The sequence below is a fragment of the Corylus avellana genome, chromosome ca10 (assembly GCF_901000735.1).
Source record: "Corylus avellana chromosome ca10, CavTom2PMs-1.0".
Classification (NCBI taxonomy): domain Eukaryota; kingdom Viridiplantae; phylum Streptophyta; class Magnoliopsida; order Fagales; family Betulaceae; genus Corylus; species Corylus avellana.
The window spans coordinates 4,715,781-4,734,157 of record NC_081550.1 but is presented as its reverse complement, the minus strand read 5'-3'; the positions used below and the strand labels follow the sequence as shown (position 1 = coordinate 4,734,157).

At 35.6% G+C, this 18,377-nt stretch overlaps 5 protein-coding genes across 5 annotated transcripts; all 5 read left to right on the top strand.

The window, feature by feature from the left end:
- The first annotated feature begins 4,333 nt into the window (after positions 1-4,333).
- On the top strand, positions 4,334-4,963 carry LOC132162763 (germin-like protein 9-3). The gene has a single exon (XM_059572992.1). The coding sequence runs from the start codon at positions 4,334-4,336 to the stop codon at positions 4,961-4,963; it is 630 nt and encodes a 209-aa protein (XP_059428975.1).
- A 1,496-nt stretch (positions 4,964-6,459) lies between these two features.
- LOC132164767 (germin-like protein 9-3) lies at positions 6,460-7,089 on the top strand. The gene has a single exon (XM_059575321.1). It carries the CDS (start codon positions 6,460-6,462, stop codon positions 7,087-7,089), a length of 630 nt encoding a protein of 209 aa, XP_059431304.1.
- A 3,172-nt stretch (positions 7,090-10,261) lies between these two features.
- Positions 10,262-10,891, top strand: LOC132164681 (germin-like protein 9-3). The gene has a single exon (XM_059575226.1). It carries the CDS (start codon positions 10,262-10,264, stop codon positions 10,889-10,891), a length of 630 nt encoding a protein of 209 aa, XP_059431209.1.
- Positions 10,892-13,395: 2,504 nt separating this feature from the next.
- Positions 13,396-14,019, top strand: LOC132164762 (germin-like protein 9-3). Its single transcript, XM_059575316.1, has one exon. The coding sequence runs from the start codon at positions 13,396-13,398 to the stop codon at positions 14,017-14,019; it is 624 nt and encodes a 207-aa protein (XP_059431299.1).
- A 2,120-nt stretch (positions 14,020-16,139) lies between these two features.
- Positions 16,140-17,568, top strand: LOC132164550 (germin-like protein 9-3). Its single transcript, XM_059575083.1, has one exon. The coding sequence runs from the start codon at positions 16,688-16,690 to the stop codon at positions 17,423-17,425; it is 738 nt and encodes a 245-aa protein (XP_059431066.1). The 5' UTR covers positions 16,140-16,687; the 3' UTR covers positions 17,426-17,568.
- The last annotated feature ends 809 nt before the right edge of the window (positions 17,569-18,377 follow it).

Sequence of the window (18,377 nt, the reverse complement as noted above, 5' to 3'; positions counted from 1 at the left end):
TTTTTATTAAAAAAAGTTTTTTGACGTGTGGAATTGACACGTCAAAAACTTTGACGTGTGAAATTTACACGTCAAAACTTTTTGACGTGTCAAGTTGACACGTCAAAAACTTTTGACGTGTCGATTCCACACGTCAAAAACTTTTGACGTGTGAATTTCACACGTCAAAAAACTTTTGACGTGTAAAAAAAGACACGTCAACAAAAATTTTTTTGACGTGCTTACTTAGACACGTCAAAAGTTTTTGACGTGGCAAACATAAGTTACTGTTTGCCACGTCAAAAAACTCATATTTTTTTGTAGTGATTGTTGAATGTGTTTCTGTTGATCAACCTTGGACTCGAAGGCTTTTAAGAGAGAAGGATGTGCTTTGAGAGCCAATCCTTCAACAAGACCAACATATATAATTATACACCAAGTGTTGGAAAATATAAACTGAAAAAAGAGAATATATATATATAAAGACTGAATTTCAAATTAAGGATTTCAAGACTTAATCACAACCATGATTTCTTTAGAATGTATTTCGTCGATCTCCTCTGTTAAATAATATGAGAATTAGACGAGACAGTTCCAAAGATACAATGAAACCCAAGTTACTGTATAATATTAAAAGGTTGTATCTTATAATATTATATGGAGAGCCCCTACGGTCCGGAACTTCTGCAAATCACCTATTTTACAGCACTCAATTAGTATGCGACACATCATCATTTCAAGAAAAGTGCAAAAAACCAAAATGAGAACAAGCACAGCAAATCAAAGTAATAAAAAGACTAAAAAGACCCTTGGTAGCTAGACCCAGCAGACCTACAACCAGACCAACGCCATGGGTCTAGCCTGGGTCTCGCCAGCAGTGACCCGCCTCAAAACCCACCGAAACTCGCCTTAAAACTCGTTTTTCATGCCCCAAAATCCGTTTTTAACGCTTCAAAAACCGTTTCTAATGCCTCAAAACCTGTTTCTAATGCCTCAAAATCCCTTTTTGGATTTAAAACTAAAACCTAGAGGTGAAAAATTAACCTTTTAGGGATTTTATCACCCTAAAGGCCTGAAAAGGTGGCTCACGGCGCCGGAGAATCGTCGGAGAAGGTGACTGGGTTTGGCCACCCGGAGAAGCACCGGAGAATTGCCTGAGAATGTGACTAGGTGGCTAGGTCTGGCCACCCAACCACAAGGTTCTCTGAAACTCTCTCTCATTTGAGCTCAAATCTAATGTGGTGTGGTGCATGTTACTTTTGTGCATTTTTTGAATTTTTGTTTGTGTCAGTTAAGGATTGGAGGCCCTAAAACTAGGGTTTTAAGGATTATCCAGACCAAAGTTAAACTCTCTTATATGATATACATCGTGAACATGCATTATGATACAAAATTTACGTAAAAGTGCGGGCTTATATCATAAATAAAATATTAATTAATGCCCACTTTTTTATTAATTACTTGCATATGCTTGATAAAACATTGATTGTAAAATCTTATTTATACCTGTTGGTGAGGAAAATTACTTACAAGTTACAATCGCTTCCTTTACTTAATCCCTAGCCAACTTTTGGCCTATTAGTTAAGATTTACTCTATTAAAACCTCTAAAACTTCACTTAGACCCTAGACAAGACCTAAATCCTAGATGTTTTTTCTTCATCCATACAACACCTATCCAACCGAAGTAAACCCCATCCATATCATTAACACTACCAAAAATTCCTCCTTTAATTTCCTCAAAACCATAAACGTCCATTTTATTTATTTTTCTCCCAACTTTAAAAAATAAAAACAACACAACCTCGATACAATCAACTCAACCAACCATAGCTATACTACTATGAATCTCCAACCTCCACAACACGAACAACTACATTAATTTTTAATTTAAAACCACAAACTAATTAACGTTCCAAAACACACACCAAAAAAAAAAATAAAAAAAAAATCCTTCAATTCGTATATATGTTATAAACTCCCTTTTTTACGCGAAATTTTTTCATCTCGTACGAACAAGATAAAGCCTTGTTCAAAGAAGATTGTGTTAGCCATTCCTCATTCAATTATAAAAAATAAAAAAATAAAAAATTGTGTTCGTTACATTAATTACACATATCTCACCTAACCCACACTTGCCTAATATTGGAATTAGATCATCTCCGGTATGAGAAATGTCCAGTTAGTTATAATGCATGAGTATTTTTGTCCCCTCAAAAAGTGAAAAGACAAAAATACCCCTTAGAGCATCTCCTGTTAGTTATAATGGATGGGTATTTTTGTCTCATCAAAAAGTGAAAAGATAAAAATACCCCTTAGAGCATTTCTAGCAAGAATTTTCATTTTAACTACTCAAAATACAACTTTTTTTCATTTTAGCTACTAGTTTTTCACTGCATACTCCAACAGAACATCTATTTTAAGGATCAGGATCCCCGACAATCTCCCCAAAATTGCCCATCAGCTTTTTCTCAAATCCTAGCCATTCAATATTATCTAACAGCCACAATTTCGCCATGTGTCCCAACTAAAAATAAATAATAAAATATTATTTATTTTAAAAATAAATATATAAAATAAAATATTAAAATTTAATTTTTGGGTTTTGGCCATGGGAGGTGGCCGAACCACCCCCTAGGCCACCCCAGTGTTTTTAATTTTTAATTTTAATATTTTAATATTTTATTTTAAAATAAATAATATTTTATTATTTATTTTTAGTTGGGACACGTGGCAAAATTGTGGTTGTTGGATAACATTGAATGGCCAGGATTTGAGAAAAAGCTGATGGGCAATTTTGGGGAGATTGTCGGGGATCCTGATCCTTATTTTAACTATCTACTGTAATTAAATATTATTTTTCAGTATTTTTTTATTAATTTTTTTATCATTTCCTTGTCTTCCTCATAAAAGAAAGAAGGTGAGAGAAAATATTAAAAAAATAGAAAGAGAAAATATAATAAAATATTTCTTACAAGTTGGCTACAATAATTTATAAATATTAAAGTTTACTGTAACAATTTTAAGGAAAAATGCTATTTTACAATGACTGTTGGAGCAAGAAAATATGACATAATAGTTAAATTTAACTAAAAAACTAACTTACAATGACAGTTGGAGATGCTCTTAAGTATAACTAATTAAATATTTTATTTGAACCGGAGAGGATGATGTTCCTTAATATTGAAGATTGCGTGTTGGTTGATCTTCACCATTTTCATTCCAATATGACACCTGTCATGCATGCTTGAACATGATCACTGTTGATCTATTTTCCTCGCACCAATCTCACTATAACACGTAGAGAGATTCCTTCTTGTTCAAACAAAAAACCACAGTTTCGAATTTAAAGCTTTTAATTATAGAATTTTTTAACCTTTTTTTTAATCTACCTAATGCCTACAAGCTTAGCTATGCTTATTCTATTTCCACCAAAAATATATATTTAATTTTTTTTTTCTTGTCTTTCTTACCAAAAAAAAAATTCATAAAGTAATCCCAGCTGGGAGCCGATGTTGGCAAAGCTTGTTCCTTTTCTTGTTCTCGATCCTTCGGGTATATGCGAAATCGGGACAAAAGCATTTGGACTGCTGAAAAAAATGAGATAGCTGTTGAGTGATCAATATATATTTCTTCGTGATCTAATCAATTGAGCCTTTTTTTAAAAAAAAAAAAAAAAAAAAAAAAAAAAAAAATTAGGTTCTCGATCACTCCAATATAAACGGAGTATGATAACTAAAACTTGGAAAAGCATTGCATTAATATTATTGCCCCGTTCGTGAAAAACGATTAAATTGTATATTGATGGTTGCATGAAACATTTACAGTAATTTCAGAATGTCTTGCCTTATTAATATATTTTTTTTTGACATATCCGCATAAGAGGGAGGGAGATTCGAACTAGTGACCTCCACTTCATTAGGCATGGTCCTAACTTATTGAGCTACCTCTTAGGAATATTTGCTTTATTAATATTAATTTTGCTTTGTAGGAGCTATGACAGTAATATCCAATTTTCCAATGCTGTCGAAGACAGATATTGAAAGGGTCCATTCAAGGCGGTGCATGAAAGCTTTTTGAAGAGTATATCCGTTACAGACTCGCATATGGGCCAATGGGATCGATTGTAGTGAGAAAAAAGAAGGACTTTGTAGTTTTCATCTCTAGTTGCCTGCAGGAGCACAAGCATATATAAACTCCTAATATTTTTTTCAAAAAAAAAAAAAAACAAAACTCCTAATATTTAATAACACCCTATAAATAGAGCTCTTCTTATAAGCCTAAGCATCTCATTCCGGCAACCACATTTAATAATCACTAAAATCCCTTATCTTCTTATACCCAACTTCCCTTTCATGGCCTCTAAAACTTTCTCCATGAAACTACTCTTCTCACTATTGATTTCTTCATTTGCCATCATGATCCGCATGGCAACAGCCGGAGATCCAGACATTCTCTTTGACTTTATAGCCCCACCAAATGTCACAGTTGATGAAAATTTCTTCACATTTACTTGCATGCGTTCCCTTATTGGAGCAGGCCCTCCCACAACTTTTAAGGTTTCGAAAGCAAGCATGACTGAATTCCCGGCTCTCAATGGGCAGAGTATTTCTATAGATGTCCTCGAATTTCCGGCCGGCTCTATTAGCCCGCCCCACACCCGTGTTCGCGCTACTGGGCTCCTTTTCCTTATCGCTGGTTCCCTTCAAGTGGGGTTCATTGATACGACCAACAAACTGTTTACTCAGACACTACAAACGGGTGATATGTTTATTTTTCCAAAGGGACTCGTACACTTCCAATACAATGCTGGTATGACACCAGCGATAGCAGTTGCAGCTTTTGGAAGTGCAAATGCTGGACTTGTTTCACTTCCCAACACTTTGTTCAACACTAGCATTGACGACAATGTGTTGGCTTTGTCCTTCAAGACCGACATTGCCACCATTCAACATCCTAAAGCTGGTCTTGCCCCCAACCTTTAAGAATGCCGTTCAAGTGTTCAACACTATTTTGTTCTTTTGTTTCTCCCAATCGAATAATTGAGTACTCAATTATTCGATCGTGTGTTTATGTTATTGTCATATATTCTTTTATACATTGTACGTTGAATGTTTTCTAAAATTTGTTTGTATTTTTGTTGTTAATTATGAATCATAATTAATTAGTCTGATCACTATTTTTAACCAATTAATTATCTCTCTGGTTTTACTCTCGAACTTGTGAAAATTTTGCCTTAAAGGAAGCACCTAATTAATTAAGGGAGGCCCAAGTATTTCAAGGGAAAATACGAAACTCTACAACCCAAAAAATGAGCCACACCGTCCACATTTAGCACACTACCAACTGGAACCAATTAATACAAATTTAGCCAAATTACTTTTTTAATAATGCTACATTACTCCCACTTCTTTGCATAATTTTCTCACACTCATAGGTAGCTGTTAAAACCACAATTGGATATGCAATGGATCTTTATTGAATTTCGATCCAATGGTAGTTTTAAAAACCACCTATAGATGTGGAAAAATTGTTTAAAGAAATTGGAGTAAGTGTAGCATTTTTTTTTTTTTTTTTGCGCAATTGATACCCTTGTCTTTTGTGAGATTGCTCTAAATAACTACCTGTCTTTGAGATGTGTTTTCATTTGATTTTAAGAGTCAGATATGAGTATAGAAAAATTATGTAAAATAATTGTTTCTCTTAACCTTTAGCCTTAGGGCCGCTTCAAAACAAAGGAGAACATATCCAATGAGGAATGCTAGTGCTACACATCAACCAAGTATGATAATTAAAACTTCAAAAGGCATTACATTATTTAATATTATTGCGCAACTTGTGAAAAAGATTAAATTGTATATTGAAGGTTGTATAACGTAGAGCTAAGAAATAAAACCTATTTTTCTAGTGAAACAATTGGGTTAAGTGAACAAACGAGAAGATGGAAGAGACGCCTTCGGTTTCTACCAGCTGTACGTGATAGTAAAATCCAATTTTCCCATGCTGTTAAAGACACATTTTGTAAGGTCCATTGATCAAGTCCGCATGAAAGCCTTTTGAGGGTAGATTCAATTCGTTACAATCTCTAATATCTAAATGTTAATTCAAATATATATATATATATATATACACGCCAATAACCAATGTGGGAGAGTACATAATATAAAACATAAACCAACCTCAGAACCCAGGCTACGTACGAAAACTGCTAATTGGTCAAAAGATGTTTTGTAGCAGCCAAATGATAAAACCAAAGAACGTTAACAGCAGCTACAAGAAGAATGTCTTTGTAGTTTTCATCTCAAGTTGTCATCCAAGAGGCCTGCAGAAGGCAGCACAAACACGATTGCGTTTCCTTCAAATTCTATATGCATGGATAAAAGTTAAAACCCTATAAATGTAGCCTTTCTTATAAGCCTAAGCACCTCATTCCACCACATCCACAATAATCACTAAACTTCTTATAAGTTCTCTTCGATCCATGGCATCTAAAACTTTCTCCATGAAATTCTTCTCACTACTACTGATTTCTTCATTTGCCATCATCCAACTAGCAACGGCCGGAGATCCAGACATCCTCTCTGACTTTATAGCCCCTCCAAATGTACTCGTTGATGGAAATTTCTTCACATTTACTGGCATGCGTTCTGTTGTTACTGGAGGCCCTCCCACAACCTTCAAAGTCTTCAAAGCAAGCTTGGCCGAATTCCCAGCTCTCAATGGGCAGAGCGTTTCCGTTGCTGTCCTTGAATTCCCGGCTATCTCCACCAACCCACCACACATCCATCCTCGCTCTGCTGAGCTCCTTTTCTTGGTTCAAGGTACCCTTCAAGTGGGGTTCGTTGATACGACCAACAGGCTGTTTACTCAGACACTACAAATGGGTGACATATTTGTGTCTCCAAAGGGGCTCGTGCACTTCCAGTACAACGCTGTTGCGAATGCATCTGCAATAGCAATTTCAGCTTTTGGGAGCGCAAATGCAGGACTTATTTCACATCCCAACACTCTGTTCAACACTAGCATTGACGACAATGTCTTGGCTTTGCCCTTCAAGACCGATGTTGCCACCATTCAACATCTTAAGGCTGGTCTTGCTCCCAGGCCTTAATTAAAGATGATAACTCGGTGTTCTTATAATCCTTGGTTGACGTGGTTGTTGTTGTTTAATTCTCTTGTTCTTTTTTTCCATTGGAATAATTACCCTCTTGTTTAGAAGGGTATAAATCATCAAATTTGTCAGAATTAACTGTTATTTCTCTTATTGGTCATCAAATAAAGATATATAAATTAATTTTGTTTCTAAATTGTTGGATATGAATCTGTTTGTAATATAAGAAAAATGGAACGTACTCAACTCATTTCATTGCGATCAGAAGGAGAAAAAGTAATTGTAGCAACACGTTTAAAAGATTAATACTTTTAAGAGTCTTTTGTATAAGAACTTGAAGATTTAGTCATTAATAAATTGTTAGAAAATATAGTTTTTTAGATTTTGTTTTTAAATTATATATATTGCTCTGCCTAGATAAACGTCTTGCTTTGAGGAACAGCCGAGCATATGATTTAAATTAGCTATTGCAAATCAATTAGCCCAACATTCCCCCAAGATGTCTCTGTCGCAGTTGAGTTTATTCCCTTTCTATGGCATATGCATTTTCCCACAATTCTCACCAATAAAAATAATAATAATAAAATACACTACCAAACCACTCACCAAAAAGGCCATTAATACAGATAGACACGGCAATAGCAAATGTGGGACAATACTATATATATATAACCTAACAAATAAATGGCGCATCAATTCTCTTATATTCATATGTGGATGGATTGGTGGCACCCCTTAGGTATTCTTTTTGAAAAGTATGGCTTCCGGGTGATTTATGATGCTCAAAGTAGAATTGATGCAAAACTTTGTATTCTGCATAATGGGAATTGGAGGTTGTGCCCTGCCAGATTTGATGTGTTTGTCAACATCCAGATGAAATGATAGGAATAAGATCAGGGTCCAGAGTTGAGTTCAATACGTGTAATATTTAATTAAAATTGAGTGAATGACTGAGACAATGTTCAAATTTAGTACATTTGGCTTTGATATCATGTTAAATCACCGATTGTCCTAAAAGCTTAAGCTAATATGAAGAGATGAATTTAATCATTTAATCATTATTCTAACACTCCCACCCTGAGTGGATTCTTGTGGTCTCTCCTACCTGAAAGAGCGCGCTTTTGTGTTCTCCTACCCCAGTGGGTCTCCATCACAAAACTAGCTAAAGTTCCTATTTTTGAAGAGCATGGGCCAATTTGGGTGATATCTAAAAAGGGGTAGTATTCGAGCTATGATACATGGGATGAAATTAGGATGGAAAGACTAGCTGTAGATTGGTGGAAGATTGTCTGGTTTTCTATTGCTATTCCTAAACATTCTTTTCTTATGTGGTAGGCAATCAGGAACTATTTAAAGTGGGATTATAAGGATAGGGAGCTGCAAATTGTATGTTTTGCCGAAGAGTTATTGAGAGCAGAGAGCACTTTTTTTTTTTTTGAATGTGGGTTTATTAGTGCAAGGACTTGGAGGGAAGGAATGAAAAGGTGCAATTATAATCAACCTTTAACAGTTTGGGAAGATATTGAATCAACTAGCTGTGCAGGAATGGAGGAAGAAGTCCTTCAAAGCTAACATGTTATGAGATGTTTACAATATTTTGGTGGAACCCAAATATTGAAACGGAGGAGCCTGGTTCTGCAGAATTTATTTTGGTAATTAAGTTAGAACCAGAATTTTGGGAAAAGGAAGATTTAAAAGAAGCATTGAGAATATTGAGCTTTGTCAGAATTGGAGCATTAAAGAAGAGATTTTGGTTTAGAGGTGAGTGCGCGCTACTTGCTCTCTCAACAGAAGGGAGGTTTTCTGCAGAAGCTGAACAGATGCTGCTATTGGCTGTGCTTCTGCAGTATTGTGGCTTTTGTTTTAGGATTCTTTGGAAGTCAATTTTTTGACTAGTTGTTTGTGTTAAATCACCACTTGTCCCAAAAGCTTAAGCTGATAGGAATAGATAAATTTAATTAATTAATCAACATTTTGACAGTTTGTAAGCATTTGCTGACTTGTAGTCGTTTTTTCACATTTAGTGAAAAATGTAGAATATTTAATTGAAATTGATAGTGAATGATGGAGTTAGAATTTGAACTTAAGACCTTTAACTCTGATACTATGTTAAATGTCCACTTATCTTAAAAAGTTAAACTTATAGAAAAAGATAAATTTAATCATTTAATCAATACAATAATGATGAATAATACGAAATTGAAAAGAGAGAGCAAGGAGAAATTGAGATACAGATTTGCGTGGTTCAGCAATGTATCTACGTCTATAGCACAATTGCAGCTATATTTCACTATTCAATGATTCAAGGTTATAGCATAACATACTTAAAAAAAAATCCAAATTGTACGACGTATTTTGGAAAACCCCAAAATACCCGTTCACTCTACTTTGCTCCGCTCCGACAATTGGCCAACCATACTAGTATTTCAGTATTGTTCTTTATGCTTGAGAGAATATGAGCCACTTATTCTAACACTACTGAAACATGCACGTTTGCTTCTGCCAACTGTGATAGTAATATCCAATTTTCCAATGCTGTCAAAGACAGGTATATATTGAAAGCTCCATTCAAGTCCGTGAATGAAAGCCTTTCAAGAGCATATCCGTTAGAAACTCGCATATGTAAATGTTAATTCAAATTTACAACTGTCCCAGATAAGATCATACTAAAATACAAACAATTAGCACAAATAACACCGTTGCACTTATATATGTGTGAATATGTCATGAATTTATCACCAAAAATTGTAGAAAATAAAATCATACATTAAATCGCGCATAAGACAGTACATGAATGGCTTATATATAAAGTCCAATAATACGTAGCAACCTCAGAACCCAGATTTAAGGGAGCATGCATCCTCTTTTTGGCTACGTACGAAAGGTGCTCATTGGTCAAAAGAGCTTATTAAGCAAAACTTGTACTTTCTTGGTGTATTATACGAGCCAAATGATAAAACCAAAGAACTGCAGCTACAAGATGAATGTCTTTGTTGTTTTCATCTCTAGTTGTCATTCTAAGGGCCTGCAGAAGGCAGCACAAACACGATTGCCTTTCCTTCAAATTCTATAGGGATAACACCCTATAAATAGAGCTCTTCTTACAAGCCTAAGCACCTCATTCCACTACATCAACAATCACTAAACTTCTTATACCCAAGTTCTCTCTTCCATGGCCTCTAAAACTTTCTCCATGAAATTCTTCTCACTACTACTGATTTCTTCATTTACCATCATCCAACTGGCAACGGCCGGAGATCCAGACATTCTCTCTGACTTTATAGCCCCTCCAAATGTGCTCGTTGATGGAAATTTCTTCACATTTACTGGCATGCGTTCTGTTGTTACTGCAGGCCCTCCCACAACCTTCAAAGTCTTCAAAGCAAGCTTGGCCGAATTCCCAGCACTCAATGGGCAGAGCGTTTCCATTGCTGTCCTTGAATTCCCAGCTATCTCCACCAACCCACCACACATCCATCCTCGCTCTGCTGAGCTCCTTTTCTTGGTTCAAGGTACCCTTCAAGTGGGGTTCGTTGATACGACCAACAAGCTGTTTACTCAAACACTACAAACGGGTGACATATTTGTGTTTCCAAAGGGACTCGTACACTTCCAGTACAACGCTGTTGCGAATGCATCTGCAATGGCAGTTTCAGCTTTTGGGAGCGCAAATGCTGGACTTATTTCACTTCCCAACACTCTGTTCAACACTAGCATTGACGACAATGTCTTGGCTTTGTCCTTCAAGACCGATGTTGCCACCATTCAACATCTTAAGGTTGGTCTTGCTCCCAAGCCTTAAAGCTCATTGATCCTTGTCGACGTGGTTGTTGTTGTTGTTGCCTTTCATCTTGTTCTTTTTTTCGTTTGAATAATTACCCTCTTGTTTAGAAGGGTATGAATCATCAAATTTGGTCATCAAATAAAGATATATAAATTAATTTTGTTTCTAAATTGTTGGATATGAATCTGTTTGTAATAAAAGAAAAATGGAACGTACTCAACTCATTTCATTGCGATCAAAAGGAGAAAAGTAATTGTAGCAACATGTTTAAGAGATTAATGCTTTTAAGAGTCTTTCATTCGGTTTTTTGTATAAGAACTTGAAACTTTAGTTATAAATAAATTGTTAGAAAATACATTTTTTTTAGATTATGTTTTTAAATTATATATATGGCTCTGCCTAGATAAACGTCTTGCTTTGAGGAACAGCCGAGCATATTATTTTAATTAGCCATTGCAAATCAATTAGCCCAACATTCCCCCAAGATGTCTCTGCTCTCAGTTGAGTTTATTCCCTTTCAATGGCATATTCATTTTCCCACAATGCCCAAAAAAAAAAAAAAAACATACACTAGCAAACCACTCACCAAAAAGGCCATTAATACAGATAGACACGGCAATAGCAAATGTGGGACAATATATATATAACCTAACAAATAAATGGCACATCAATTCTCTTATATTCATATGCGGATGGATTGGTGGCACCCCTTAGGTATTCTTTTTGAAAAGTATGGCTTCCGGGTGATTTATGATGCTCAAAGTAGAATTGATGCAAGACTTTCTTTGTATTCTGCATAATGGGAATTGGCGGTGGAGCCTTGCCAGATTTGATGTGTTTGTCAACATCCAGATGAAATGATAGGAATAAGATTAGGGTTAGGAGTTGAGTCCAACATGTGGAATATTTAATTGAAATTAGGTGAATGACTGAGACAATGTTCGAACTCAGTACCTTTGGCTTTAATATCATGTTAAATCATCGATTGTCTTAAAAGCTTAAGCTAATATGAAAAGATGAATTTAATCATTTAATCATTATTCTAACACTCCCTCCTAAGTGGATTCTTGTGGTCTCTCCTACCTGAAAGAGCTTTTGTAGCGCTCCTAACCCAGTGGGTCTCCATCATAAAACTAGTTGAAGTTCCTATTTTTGAAGAGCATAGGCCAATATGGGTGATATCTAAAAAGGGGTATAGTATTCGAGCTATGAGACATGGGATGAAATTAGGATGAAAAGACTAGCTGTATATTGGTGGAAGATTGTGTGGTTTTCTATTGCTATTCCTAAACATTCTTTTCTTATGTGGTAGGCAATCAGGAACTATTTAAAGTGGGATTATAAGGATAGGGAGCTGCAAATTGAATGTTTTGCCGAAGAGTTATTGGAGGGAAGGAATGAAAAGGTGCAATTATAGTCAACCTTTGACAGTTTGGGAAGATATTGAATCAACTTGCTGTGCAGGAATGGAGGAAGAATTCCTTCAAAGCTAACATGTTATGAGATGTTTACAATATTTGGTGGAACCAAAATGAGATCAAGTACGGTAAGCATCCTAAAACAGAGGAGCCTGGTTATGCAGAATTTTTTTTGGGAATCTTGGGAAAAGGAAGATTTAAAAGAAGCTTTGAGAATATTGAGCTTTTTCAGAATTGGAGCATTAAAGAGGAGATTTTGGTTTAGAGGTGAGTGCTACTTGCTCTGTCATCAGAAGGGAGGTTTTCTGCGGAAGCTGAACAGATGCTGCTATAATTGGTTGTGCTTCTGCAGCATTGTGGCTTTTGTTTTAGGAATCTTTGGATGCCAGTTTTTTTTACTAGTTGTTTGTGTTAAATCACTACTTGTTACAAAAACTTAAACCGATAAGAATAAATAAATTTAATCATTTAATCAACATTTTGATAGTTTATAAGCGTTTGCTAATTTGTAGTGGTTTTTGGTCGATATGGTACTGATCTCTAGTATCATTGTGTTTCAGGTTTTTGCTGAAGAGTTATAACGTGTCGGTTTGCGCTCACATATAAGCTCAAACTCTCATTTAATATGTGAAGCCAAAAATATAGAATGTTTAACTAAAATTGAGAGTGAATGACGGAGTTATAGTTTGAAGTCAGGACTTCTAACTCTGATATCATGTTAAATGTTCATATCTTAAAAGCTTAAACTTATAGAAAGATAAATTTAATCCTTTAATCAATACTTTTAACTCTATTTCACAAATTTAATCTAAGCATTAAGGAGCATCCTCTTTCTGGCTACGAAAGGTGCTAATTGGTCAAAAGAACTTACTAAGAAAAACTTGTACTTTCTTGGTGTCTTGTAGCAGCCAAATGATAAAACCAAAGAACTACAGCTACAAGAAGAATGTCTTCGTAGTTTTCATCTCAAGTTGTCATCCAAGTGGCCTGCAGAAGGCAGCACAAACACAAACCCTATAAATAGAGCCTTTCTTATAAGCTTAATTAAGCACCTCATTCCACCACATCAACAATCACTAAAATCTATACCTCAAATTCTCTTCCATGGCCTCTAAGACTTTCTCCATGAAATTTTTCTCACTACTAATTTTGTCTTTTGTGATCATGAAAATGGCAATAGCCGGAGATCCCGACATCCTCTTCGACTTTATAGCCCCCCCAAATGTCACAATTGATGGGAATTTCTTTACATTTACTGGCATGAGTGCCCTTGTTGGGGCAGACCCCCCCACAGGTTTTGAAGTCTTGAAAGCAAGCTTGGCTGAATTCCCGGCTCTTAACGGGCAGAGCGTTTCCATTGCTGTCCTTGAATTTGGGGGTGGCTCCACCAACCCACCGCACACCCATCCTCGCTCTGCTGAGCTCCTTTTCCTGATTGATGGTACCCTTCAAGTGGGATTCGTTGATACGACCAATAAGCTGTTTACTCAGACACTGCAAACGAGTGATATATTTGTGTTTCTAAAGGGTCTCGTACACTTTCAATACAACTCTGCAAATGCAACCGCGCTAGCGGTTTCAGCTTTTGGAAGCGCAAATGCTGGACTTGTTTCACTTCCTAACACTTTGTTCAACACTAGCATTGCCGACAATGTCTTGGCTTTGTCCTTCAAGACCGACTTTGCCACCATTCAACATCTTAAGGCTGGTCTTGCTCCCAAGCCTTAAGGACAGCGTTCATTACCAGTGATAGCTATTTTATGATAGCTCGTTGTTCTTTGGTACTTGGTCGATACGATTGTTGGGTTTTTTTTCTTTTTTTTTTTTTAACAAATAATTACCCTCTTGTTTAGAAGGGTAAATACTAAATCATCAAATTTGTCGGCATTAACTGTTATTTCTCTTATTGGTCATCGAAAAAACATAAATCCATGGGTTAATTATCTTTACTCCCTTCAAATTTATTTATTTATTTATTTATTTTTTTTTTTTTTTTGACATGTCCGCACAAGAGGAGAGAAGGAGATTCGAACTAGTGATCTCGGCGTGATCCCAACCGATTGATCTACCTCTTGGGGGCCCTTTTAAATTTAATTTAAAGTACCACATATATACAAATTATTCTTATTGGATTACCATATGTCACACTAAACCGCCTTTAACAAAATTTCTTTGCAAAAAAAATTTGGTAGGCCAAATAGTTGAATTTGGCGGATAAAAAAAAAAAGGGAATAGGGATAGCCGAGTGAGCCACCCTTAAGTGTGTTTAGGGGTGGCCAAGACACCCCTAAAAGTGTTAGGGGGTAGATTGGCCACCCCCGCAACACATGGGGCAGGCTAAAAATGTATGCCTCTGAAACACTCTTGGGGACAATTTCACATAAAAAAGAGCGTTTTAAGTACATTTGGTTTCTAAACTTAGTGTATTTTCATCATTTCATGTCTAAAAAAGCATGTACTATCCATATGATCAAGATTACATTTGATTTAATGAGCTGCATAACCTAACATAAGGGGGGTTTTTTCTTTTTTTTTGCCAAAAAAATAAATGGCAGTTTAAAGTGGTTGAGTGTGACCTGTAGTAGTTTTGGGAGAAAGATGTAAATGAGTGGTAGTTGAGGAGAGTAAAAGTGTTTAGCCCTAAATTCATTTATTTTTCAAAATTGTTGCATATGATAATAAATAAATAAATTGAAATTCAACTAATTTAATTCACTACGATCAAAAAGAGAAAAGTAATTGTTACAGCATGTTAAAGAGAGTAATTTTTTTTTTTTTTCTTTAAGGTAAAAAGAGATTAATACTTTAAGAGTAATATGACAAGTTAGAATTCCATCCATATACTTTAAACTTTAGAGACGTACACTTTACTAAAGTATTTGCGGACACATTTAAAAATATCCCCTCAGTTTTCATACGATAAAAATTGGTTTTGGATATGAGTTTTGTATTTTTTAACAAAGTGCTCATTTATTAACCTTTTCCTCCAAATAATTAATGGAAATGTCACATGTGCACAAATATTACACGTCAAAGGTGCCCTTTCACTATCACGTGGTCAATAAGCCACGTCAGATTTGATAAAAATATATATATATAAATTTTATTATTATTTTCACAAATGAAAAAAATAAACCAAAAAAAAAAAGGCAAAAGAAAGAAAGAAAGAAAAAAGAAGAATTTGAGTAAGATAGCAAGCCTTTTTTATTTATATTAAAGAATTTGGACATTTTAAAGTTTGGTGGTCAGAGTGGTAAATGAGTGTTAGTTTAAGGGAGCGCAGTAAATGTATTCATTTCCAAATGCTAATAAGTAAATTTTCCGTGTGCTAACTGCATGTGATGAATTTTTTGTCTATTTTAATACCAAATGTTAACTGAGAGTGTGATGTGTAATAAAGTTGTACAGTTGAAGGCGAGTAAGTGTGACGCATTTTAAAATTTGGCGGCGCCTTTGGTTGTGCAACTACCAACCAAAGGTCAAGAGGGGGCGGCGAGCTGGGAGGATGAGATGGAAATGCTTCTAGAACCATCATTGATGGCTACATGTGAATGTGTTTTTTTTATATTTCAACTTCTCAAAATGCCCTAAAAAATTATCAAAGCGCAATAAAATCCGCTCAAATAACTGTAGGGGTGGCCAAACCATAGCTGCATAGATGTTTTTTTAATAAATTTGGATTGAAAAAATAAAAAAATGTTTAGAAACAATCCATTCTATAATCAGCAATCAAAGGATGATTATTCTTTTTTCATCTGATCCCATAAGGATCATTTCACAGATATTCTTGTGTATGCAGATGATCTTAACATAGCAAGAAACAATTTAATTTGGAGAATAATTTCAATGTAGGCAGTATATTCTCTAGTTTCTACATGCAACAATCAAAAAGAAAAAGAAAATTCATAAACTAATCCCAGCTGGAGGTCGATGTTCGCAAAGCTTGTCCCTTTCCTGTTCTCCTTGGGGTATATGCGAAATTATGGACAAATTAAATGAGAACGCTGCTGCTGCTGCTGTCCAATATTTCTACTGAAACAATATTGCAGTGATAGTGATATATACTCAAATCCAATTTTCTAGTGCTGTCAAAGATAGACATATTGAAGGGTCCATTCAATTTGGCATGAAATCTTTTGAAGAGTATATATTCGTTAGAAACTCCAACATGGGCCAATGCAATCGATTCTAGTGAGAAAATAGAAGGCTTTGTAGTTTTCATCTCTAGTTGTCATCCTAAAATGCCTGCAGCCTGCAGCAGGACCACAAACCCTATTGCCTTTCCTTCAAATTCTATATAAATAGAGCCTTTCTTATAAGCCTAAGAATCTCATTCCACCACATCAACATTAATCACTAAAACCCCATATCAGCTTTACCGGCCAACTCCTCTTCCATGGCCTCTAAGACTCTCTCCATGAAACTACTCTTCTCGCTATTGATTTCTTCATTTGCCATCATGATCCGCATGGCAACAGCAGGAGATCCAGACATTCTCTTCGACTTTGTAGCCTCACCAAATGTCACAGTCGATGGAAATTTCTTCAAATTTACTGGCATGCGTTCCCTCATTGGAGCAGGCCCTCCCACAGCTTTTAAGGCTTCGAAAGCAAGCATGGCTGAATTCCCGGTTCTCAACGGGCAGAGTATTTCTATGGATGTCCTTGAATTTCCTGCGGGCTCCATTAGCCCACCCCACACCCGTGTTCGCGCTACTGGGCTGCTTCTTCTGGTTGCTTGCACCCTTGAAGTAGGGTTCGTTGATACGACCAACAAGCTGTTTTCTCAGATTCTACAAACGGGTGATATGTTTATTTTTCCAAAGGGACTTGTGCACTTCCCATACAACGCTGGTTCGACACCTGCAATAGCAATTGCAGCTTTTGGTAGTGCAAATGCTGGACTTGTTTCACTTCCCAACACTTTGTTTAACACTAGCATTGATGACAATGTCTTGGCTTTGTCCTTCAAGACCGATGTTGCCACCATTCAACGTCTCAAGGCTGCTCTTACTCCCAAGCCCAGAGGATATTGTTCGATGGTGTTTAATTTGTGCCTTCTTTCTTTTCTTTATTTATTTATTTATTTATTTTTGTTTTTTTGGAATAATTACCCTTCTTGTTTGGAAGGGTAAATATCATCACCTTTGTCAGCATCAAGTTAGATAAGCTCAAAGACACAGGCCTTTATCTTGACATACAATGAGCTAGCTTAATTACTATCTTCTCCCTCTTTCTTTTACCACCCTTCCTGCCGGGATTTGAGATTCAAGTGGCCGTACGTTGACAAGTGACAACTATAAAAAAATAAAAATAAAAATAAATAAATAAACAAATAATAATAAGGTTGGAGGTGGCAAATGTTAATTGGCTTGTAATAAATGAGAAGTGTTTGAAAGCCAAACAAATTAATTTTAAATTGACGTGATAAGGATTTTTAAATTAAAAAAATATAATTTTTTTCTCTCTTGTCTACCACTCGCAGTCTGTCACGTCAGTTTAAAAAAAATTTTGAATTCATTTATTTGGCTCACTAGCACTTCCCATAATAAATTGGCTCTCCAAAAAAAAATTTCTCTTTCTGAGTAATACTAAAAGTTTCTATTGTGTCACTTCAAAAATGAAGTAGCTTTTAAAATTACTATTTAATCAAAACTCAATAGTAATCAACCACAGGTTTACAAGTCCAATAATAATTTTAAAAGTCACATTATTTTTAGAGTGTCACAAAAAAAGACTTCTAACATTGATCCAGTTCTCACTCTTAACTCATAATAGATCAACTCCTTCCTAGGTCTGCTAATCTCCCCAAGTGCTTGAGCATAGTGGGAAACACAGCCACTATGGTCTATTTAAATATTGTTCTAGGGTTACTAAAATCATCCATAGATATTATTTTCCAAACATTTGTTTTAAGGAAACTTTGGCTCTCTCTAAAAACTTACTCTAATTTATCCAGTTAAAATATCAGCTACCATTCATGAGAGCCAAAAATTTTCCAGTCCTTAGATTTGAAAGAACTTTAGGCTATCGAGTGAAGCATCCCACAAAGACTAGCTACTGATTTCATAGACATTTTGAACCCAG

Excerpts from the sequence above, each read along its gene's own strand:
- LOC132164762 (XM_059575316.1), top strand. The coding sequence starts at position 13,396 with ATGGCCTCTAAGACTTTCTCCATGAAATTTTTCTCACTACTAATTTTG.
- LOC132164767 (XM_059575321.1), top strand. The coding sequence starts at position 6,460 with ATGGCATCTAAAACTTTCTCCATGAAATTCTTCTCACTACTACTGATT.
- LOC132164681 (XM_059575226.1), top strand. The coding sequence starts at position 10,262 with ATGGCCTCTAAAACTTTCTCCATGAAATTCTTCTCACTACTACTGATT.
- LOC132162763 (XM_059572992.1), top strand. The coding sequence starts at position 4,334 with ATGGCCTCTAAAACTTTCTCCATGAAACTACTCTTCTCACTATTGATT.
- LOC132164550 (XM_059575083.1), top strand. The coding sequence starts at position 16,688 with ATGGCCTCTAAGACTCTCTCCATGAAACTACTCTTCTCGCTATTGATT.